The following is an 8,471-nucleotide window of genomic DNA, read 5'->3' as shown; positions in this document are numbered from 1 at the left end:
CTAAAGCTCTTGCCAGTCGCCTTGCTGAACCTTGCTGGCTTCAAATTCATCCGCGATGAGATCGAGCCAGGCAGCCATACGGTAGCCAGCTCGAGCGACCTGCAGCTCAATCACCGGCGCCGCCTTCTCGTAGTAGGTCCCGCCCAGTTCCTGTCCTACGATTTCGTGGGGTCCATCCGGCAGAACTGCCAAGGTTTTGTCAGAAGCCATTCGTACGCTTGGTTGACGGGGTATGAGTTGACTCATCGCTTAGCAGCAACACACTTACCATGGGTACAGACATATGCGTTGCCCTCTCGCGCCCACGACAGCGCCGTGCCCACGACATCGTTGAAGTCAACCGTCTTCAGCCACTCGGCCTTCTCATCCGCGAACTTGCCAGTCTTGATCTCCTCTGCAAGTCCATCAGCCCATCTTTTAGCGTTATCATATGGTCGCCGCCTCGCTCCGCCGATGAGCTTCTCAGCGATGGAGCTGTCCCATACGTGATGCAGGTTGAACTCCTTTCCCTCCCACAGCACGTGGATACCATTACCTCCCCTCGAGACGTCTTCGTCATGCAGCGGCTGGTGAATGTCACCGATGAAATGCACGACGAAGCGGGCCGCCTGGTTTCGTTCCCATGCGCTCAGCTCCGGATCCAGCGCCCGCTGCGTGTAGTTGGCAAGTGCTGTAACAACACAGCCTTCTTCCTTGCAGTCGCGGTCGAGCTCGACGCCGCAGTATGACGGTGGATCGTCCTTGGCGTCGATGAAATGAAAGATGCCAGTGAAGTGGCCCCAGCGCGTATACCGGATCGTGTCGGCCCATGTGGCAATGTTGGCGAGGTAGTCCGCCGTATCATTGCGCAAGAGGTCTTGGAAGAAGGCCTCAGTCGTGTTGGAGACGAAATGGCTGGCGAGGTATGCCGTCGTGACGTGTCCAAGACCTGCAGCAGCCATTAGCACATGTTCGAAGAACTTCTCATCCTGCAAGATGGCTACTCAAAGCAGACTGTTACATACTGCCCCAAGCCAGCGTCCCCTGTGCCGCTGCACTCAGCAAAGCTACTGTCTGGGTGAGTTTCATATCGCAAGGTCAAAAGTAGTTTTTGTATGTTATGGTGAGCGACCGGAATGAACAGTTGGTATACGTTCTTATGGAGGCAGGCTTGTTATATGATATGGCCAGCTCGTCGCGTCTTCAAGGTCACAGGATGGGTGGATGGGCGATCGCATCCCTCCAGGCGGCCATGTGGTCGGCCAACTCAAGCTGAGTTGGCACAGGAACCTCGTCGCCCTTAGCGAATCATAGTGGGCGTTGGAGACAGTGCTGAAACAGATGATTCGTTTAGGTACCTTTCTTAGGTACTGGTTGGGTCATAGGTTGGCTGCACGTGCTGGGTGCTCTGGGTGCCAGCCACAATCAGTGAGTCAACCCCTGGAAGAGCAGTCAGCGCCAGCGTGAGAGATGGCCACAAGACATCGCCGATAGCATGACATTTGAGGGCGATGCGCGAGCTTGCTTGACATGTCGCGGCGACAATGATCATAGTAGAGATCGCCATGCAATTCAAGGCAAACTTCCGCGTTCAATGTCATGACACTCCTTTTGATGGTTCCTCAGTCATGAACCTAGAACTAACCGCGGCAGGCGATGATGACCCCCCGATCGCGCGACCAGGGTGTGTCGAAATACCTAGACAATGTGAGAGTGGGAGCTTGACCCTGAAACTCAGAATCATATCTCTCAATGGAGGGGGTTTATCAATATCGAAACACAGACCCATGGATCCTATGATGGGTTTTACTGGCTTGCGGCTGCCATTGATGCTATTCGGACCGCTCTCTGATGTGACAAAGAGACACCACCCATTGGTGATTCGGACTTGGAAACTCCACCGAGCTGATTGGCTGTAGCCTGCGAGGTCGGAGATGCGGGGACCTGCAAGCAGCCCGCTAGGCCGACGACGTCATAGGCTAACCAGCCACTGAGACCTGCGCGTTGGGTTACAGGGCGCTGCAGGGACCGATTTCTGGCGCGATAAGCTCGATAGCAGCATCTGTAGCGCACCACTAAGGGAAGGTGCGTCCTGCAAGCTGAAGAAAGCGTGACACACACCTTTCCATTCCCACCTGACTCAACTCGGCTTGACCGACGCCAGCCATTTCTGTATCGTTCGCTGCTGCAAAGGAAAAGCCTTGGAAGGAGAACTTGCAGGTTTCCTTCTCGACGGCCCCACGACTGTCCTCCTCCTTCACAACTCCCAGCGAGCCGCTCAGCAACATGGCTTCCATCATCCCTACGGCCATCATGGCCCTGTCGCATCACACGCCTACGGTTCGCGATTCCTTATCTGGAATCTTTGGAAGCATCAGCCTGACAGCTTGGATCTGCCTTCTGGTAACCCCTCCTCGCCCGCCACAGCTTCAGACCCTCCAATGCACGACTCTCGGACTGACGCTGTTCCCAGCTGCCCCAGCTCATCGCCAATTATAGGGCGCAGAGTGCCGATGGCCTTTCAATGGGCTTTCTGTTCATCTGGCTGCTTGGTGATATAACCAACCTCGTTGGTTCGTGCCCCCGCAATACATCTCATGGCTCTTCGTGGAACCTACCATGCCTCCCTGCCCTCTCGCGATCTTTCATCGCGAGTTCACGGCCTGTACTGCCCAAAGTGGCAAGGCCATCCTCACAGGCTCAATCTGATACGTCCAGCTCGCGAACACACCGCTAACTTGAGCAACACTATAGGCGCCCTGTTCACACATCTCGCACCGAGCGCTGTCGCCCTTGCCTTCTACTTCTGTATTGCCGACATCGTCCTGATCAGCCAATCCATGTATTATAACGCGAAGAATGCTCGCCGCTCCTCGCGTCACCGCCAGCCGCGCGCCACAGACGACCAGGCCCCAGGGGAGGAAGATCCTCTACTGAACGAGTCGCGCCGCCGCACATCTTCCACTGGCTTGCCTGGGTCGCAGAGGCGCCACGAAGTCCACACCGAAACATCACTCGAGCCGCTGCGTAAGATCGTGACCGGCGAGGACGATACGCCCGACAGCAACCCCTGGCTGCACAACACCCTAAGCCTCCTTGCTGTGTGGCTTGTCGGTGCTGCCGGTTGGTTCATCTCATACAAGGCCGGCGCCTGGGATGCCGACCATGGATCGTCGGACCCCCAGTCGCCGGAGGAGGACGGCACTATGGCCAAGATCGGTCTGGCCCTCGGCTACTTCAGCGCTGTCTGCTACCTCCTGTAAGTCAACCTCCCTGAGCCAGCGCTGCCAAGGACAGAAAAACTCACTGCTCTCAGCGCACGCGTTCCCCAGATTGTCAAGAACTACCGCGAAAAGTCATGCGAAGGACTCGCCCTGCTATTCTTCCTCCTGTCCTTGACGGGCAACCTTTCATACGGCGCCAGTCTGATCGCGTACTCACAGGACCCGCACTATCTTCTCAAGGCCCTGCCGTGGTTGGTTGGGTCCCTCGGTACCATCGCCGAGGACATGGTTATCTTTGCACAGTTTCACTTGTACGCATCCGAACACACATCCACGCTGGCGAGCGCGGCGTGAGAGCATTTACTACTTGATCGATTCTCGAATGGACGGTCCATGTTGGAAGTATATGCTTTCACAACCCCCCTATTGGACAGGAGGGCAAGAATTCGAGCCACGGTTTAATGAAATGGGTATGACAATCATCGCCCTCTTGTTCCTTTGGCATCATCACATGGAGAAGACTGGCTGCTGCATTTATTGGCGTCTGGGCAAGGCTTACGCTACCCGGCTGGCTGCCCGCCATCCGAGGCTGGCCTGGTGAGATTTTCACCAGAGTTGTTCAACAGCATTGGTTACGTCGTTGCATTACAACGCTAAGGTAGTTGTCCAGACCACGACGCAGAATGAATGGCGCGTGTTGTCTATGGAGCTCACCAATGTCATCAAATATCTAGCGTTCGCGATTACTGCAACGGAGAGACATGTTGTGACAATACGTTGACGTCGCGCGTAGACCACGAGCTGCCCAATATCATATATACACTCCGCTTTTTGTGCCATTGATGACACCCTCCATCGGGTATGTCCTTTCAATTTTTCGGTTGGTCATGCTTACGCCTCTCTGCTTCATCACTCAATTCGACAAGTCCACGACAGTCTTGGATTACTTTCACTTATGAATCCGATTGTAGGCCCTCCACAATACCACCCCCGATGTGCCTCAACATGCTGCTGTTCGATGGGGGTTCATTAGCACGTCAAAGAAGGCTCGGAAAGCCTTGGATCTCAAGGGGATGTCCTTGCTAATCTGTCGAAGAGACGCCCGGTCATGGTCCTTCGACTGCTACCAGATCAGCGCGCCAACAGACTTGATGGGATGTAAAGGCGAGCTGTCAGGAGTTGCCTGGCGATTTAGTTTCAGTCATGTTACAAACCGGGCGGTCATTCAACTTCTGTAAGGTCAGGGCAAATGTCAAGTGCGTCTTCTAAGAGGTGCGAGGAATGGCAGTACATGGTTTTACTAGCCATCGAGACCCATCCTCAGAATATTATACGCACTCGGATGCGACATCGCTGCCATTTCCAGTTTAAGGAGTCTGTAAGGGTCAGGCCGTCTCCACCAAGTGTTGAGCGGAAAAGGATAACCAAGAGTGTAATGCGGCTCAGGGGCTGTACTGCAGACCGAGCTCTGGGGGTATGGGCGGCTTCGATCCAGCGTGGCTTCGTTATCTGCAGTCAACTGTTTGAGCAAAGAGCTGGAGCGCGTTAGACACTCCAAGGTCAAGGATATGATCTTGATAGACTACCCTGAAAGACTACTCTCTTACGCTCCAACAGCTGGCCAGCCACACCTCAGCCAAGGCCCGCACAATGACGCTGCGTTTAGACCGGTCGAGGCCCTGCGAAAAGGCGCTCGAGAGGTGCGGATAAGGCTACGCTTCAGAATGCCTTGGGTTGGGTGTGGAAGACAGCTGCAGCCAGCGATCAGACGGGGTGCTGACGCGGTGCTTGCGTCCGAGGCACCCTACGCTAGACTGAAGAAACACTTCGTGATGGAGCACCGGGACAAGCCGAGAAACTTTATAGGTGTGAGTTACTTGATATGAGATCAATTCCTCGGTGCCACCCCCGAAACAAGGACAGAAGTCGTGGACTGTCGTGCTCATAGCTTCCTTTGGTCCGTAACATGTCACTGGTAGTTAGGCAACACCATCCTTGACAGACCAAGGGATATCGTTCTCCTAGTGTCTTGAAACTCGAGGCCGCTGCGCTGGCACAGAACGATGGTTGGGAACGGAAGACATCTTGCTACGGCTTTTCCTCGCTTGTGGACAAAACGATGTTGTAGATGCACCTGGGCAGAAGCTCACACGTATCCCATCTCCACAGTGGTTCGACACTGGGATCATCAAGTAGGCGCCAAGATCAGCTCGGTACATCACCAGTTTTCGGAAGTATACCGAAGCATCTTGAGTCTTTGTATCTCGCTTTTACTGGAGTGTCAACATGCTGAACCTAGCGCTCGGCCACCAAGCTGCCGAAAGGGCAGACGGCCCAGGTTCTTATTCCAAGACACCAATCTTATCCGTTCTATCTCGTAGCATGTTCTTTAGATGACCCCTTGATGGTTAATGTGGATTGTCTCTTTGATGTCCAGAGGCCCTGCTCCGTTTTGACAACGAACCCTGGAAGAATGACCATGTATCATTGGTCGTCAAAGCAAGACCAATGGGTGGCAGATGACAGTATGAAAATTCGGGGGTCCTCGCGAACTCGTAAAGTTATCACTCCTAGGCTGAAATCAATAATGCGTCCTTCTCGCGTGACAGCGAGTCTAGCCGTACCGCCTGGACCTCTGGGCATATCACATGCGGCAAAATCCAGCCGAGAACAAGAGGTCGGCAGTAATGTGATCTCATGGATTCGAAGGCATGTCAATACGACGAAGCCCCGAGTTTGACACCGCAGATCTCATGGATACTACGATGGCTGTCGCTCTGTCTAAGGAAGCGTCCCTTAGGGAATTCAAGCGATTGGTCTGATGGTGGTTGAGTTTGCGATGCCATGTGCTGAATGGCACGATGTGGCTTAAGAGCCGAATACGGCGGAAACCCTTCTAACACCTGAGCTAGCAGTAACAAGGAACGTCGAGTTGGCGCCCTGTCTCCTAATCGGTCAAGTCTACATGATGGCGTTGGGTGCCTGACCAACTCGGCTTCGTGAGTGCGGGACGAGGACTGGGGAGAATGTGCGGGTAAGATATCCTACGCCCTTGAAGAGAGACTTGGGGGGACTCAAGTGATCCATTGTATTGACGGCCTCGATTGAGTACCCTTCGAGTACCGTGTTCGGCGTCCGAGTGGGTACACCTGCCCGGGCCCCAGCCTTTTGAGTCCCGGACATCGTTTTCCTTCTCCAGCCTACCCTCGCTGTGTGTCCCTTGTCTTTTTTGCCCAGCTTCGCTTCAGGGCACGGCTCAAGTCGCCCAATCCTGAATCTTTTCGAGTCATGGAGGTCTTTGAGTCCTCACCTTACGTGTGCTGCTCGCGATTCAGTGCCAACTCGAGAAGGATGTGAGCTAACTGACAAGCCCCCCCCCCCTCTTCCACGATACACCAGCGAGAGAGGATTGTTTCGCAATGGCTGGAGGGAGATGAAGGCATGGCAGCGACAGCAGTGGGACACGGCTCATAGTCAATTCTGCCGATAGATGTGCTTTTTTGGGAGCGTACCTAGTGAACCAGTCAACGTTATAGCCATGAAGAACTCAAGACCTCGCAACAGTCTACTAGGCATTGTCGTCATAATCTTCATGCTCAGAATTGGGCAACATGTCCAGAGCGCATTCCAGGTCAATACCCATGTTACGAACAGTCCGCCCTGAATAGACAAGAGTCTTTTCATGCCAGCGCCTCGTGCGCGTCCCCAGAACATGGGACGCCAAAACCTTGACCATACCTTCCTAGTCTTAGCTCTTCCAGCTGCCTTCCCCCTCCCATAGCTAGTGTCTGGGGTCATCTGGGGTTTCGCGGGGACGCGATTGTGTCCCCTCCGCACTTCCCGGGATCCGGAACCTCGAGCTTCTTGCTTACACCAGGCTGGGTGTGCATCGACCCGGGTGGCATCTTCCATTCGTGCGGTACGTGCGTGCTATACATATAATCTCCCTTTCCTGTTCTCTTGGGGGAGGTCATGCAGCACTATGATCGCCTAGCACATTCATATCCTTGGATCTGACCGATTGTCACTGCCTTTACACTCCAGCAAGCAAGCCTGATTGACGCACTTCCGTCGTGTGCACGTCCGAATTTCATCCGCCATCATGTCTTCCGATGGACGGACTGATGTCGATGGCAAGTCCCATACTCGTCACATTGAGACTGACGGCAACGACATCCGTCAGGTCCTCGAACACGACGGCAATGTGGCCAAGGTTGTCCACACGGATGGCACTGTCGACTTTATCGATGCCAAAGCCATTGGTGGAGAGTACGACGAGATGCCCAAGGGATACTTCCGCAGCGCCAGCTTCGTCGGGACCGTGGTGGTTTGTCTTTCTCAACTCAACACTTATAATGATCTTGGCTGATACTCAGCGAATCTTCAAGGCTCAATGTCTCGGCAGCATCTGTGCGTACTTGGGCTGGGTCCTGCCCGCAAATACCCTGTATGCATACCCACCTTGACTACTCATTCGTTCTCCCTTAAGACGAACTACTGACACATCGTCCAGGCTGCTCATCAATGCAGATATCGGCCCTTCGGTCAACATCAGCTGGGTGGCCACTCTCTGGACAATGGGAAGCTCCATCGGCTTCCTCCTCTTTGGACGTCTCTCCGACATGTACGGTCGCCGGTGGATGGTTCTCGGCACCACCGTCCTCGGTCTCGTGGGGTGCATCATCGGATCTTGTGCACAGAACGTCGAGACGTTGATCGCCGCCAACGTGTGCAACGGCATCGCAGCCGCCGGCCAGCTCTCCTTCGGCATCGTTCTCGGCGAGCTCGTGCCCAACAAGATGAGAGGTCCTATCGTGACCATCGTCTTTTTGTCGTCTCTCCCTTTTGCCGTTTTCGGTCCTGTCATTGCGCGCTCACTCTTCAACAACACGTCCTCCAAGTGGCGATGGAGCTACTTCATGGGCGACATACTCGGCGCCGCTTCCCTCGTGCTCTACTACTTCTTCTACCACCCACCGACGTATAGCCAGCTTCATGTTCAGGGCAAGACGAGGTGGCAGATGACCAAGGACCTCGACTTTGTCGGCATCTTTCTCTACGTGTCTGGCTGTGTGCTGTTCCTGATCGGCCTTTCCTGGGGCGGTGTGGCCCATCCCTGGGCGAGCGCTGCCACGCTTTGCACACTGCTCATCGGTCTCGCGTTGATGGTGTCGTTTGTTGTGTATGGTATGTGTCCTTCATGTGCCCTCCTGCTCCCCCTATCGATGCTGACCAGGATCCAAAAGAGGGTTATTTCTGCAAGAAGGT

At 54.5% G+C, this 8,471-nt stretch overlaps 3 protein-coding genes across 3 annotated transcripts in view; 2 read left to right on the top strand and 1 right to left on the bottom strand.

The window, feature by feature from the left end:
- On the bottom strand, positions 1-1,068 carry VDBG_02003 (nuclease S1; the record flags this gene model as incomplete). The annotated part of the gene is made up of 3 exons (XM_003007769.1): positions 1-185; positions 269-928; positions 1,005-1,068. The coding sequence occupies 3 exons, from the start codon at positions 1,066-1,068 to the stop codon at positions 1-3; spliced, it is 909 nt and encodes a 302-aa protein (XP_003007815.1).
- A 1,197-nt stretch (positions 1,069-2,265) lies between these two features.
- VDBG_02002 (vacuolar membrane PQ loop repeat protein) lies at positions 2,266-3,557 on the top strand (the record flags this gene model as incomplete). The annotated part of the gene is made up of 4 exons (XM_003007768.1): positions 2,266-2,382; positions 2,453-2,552; positions 2,698-3,238; positions 3,296-3,557. The coding sequence occupies 4 exons, from the start codon at positions 2,266-2,268 to the stop codon at positions 3,555-3,557; spliced, it is 1,020 nt and encodes a 339-aa protein (XP_003007814.1).
- Positions 3,558-7,305: 3,748 nt separating this feature from the next.
- Positions 7,306-8,471, top strand: part of VDBG_02001 (trichothecene efflux pump) — a gene marked incomplete at both ends in the record, with an annotated part of 2,165 nt that continues 999 nt past the window's right edge. Inside the window, 3 exons of the mRNA XM_003007767.1 lie at positions 7,306-7,530; positions 7,592-7,650; positions 7,717-8,371. Coding sequence (XP_003007813.1) covers positions 7,306-7,530; positions 7,592-7,650; positions 7,717-8,371 — 939 coding nt within the window. The remainder of the gene's footprint in view (positions 7,531-7,591; positions 7,651-7,716; positions 8,372-8,471) is intronic.

This window comes from Verticillium alfalfae, genomic scaffold, assembly GCF_000150825.1.
Source record: "Verticillium alfalfae VaMs.102 supercont1.2 genomic scaffold, whole genome shotgun sequence".
Lineage (NCBI taxonomy): Eukaryota > Fungi > Ascomycota > Sordariomycetes > Glomerellales > Plectosphaerellaceae > Verticillium > Verticillium alfalfae.
The sequence above is the reverse complement of the archived record's forward strand: the minus strand, read 5'-3'. Positions and strand labels throughout refer to the sequence as shown.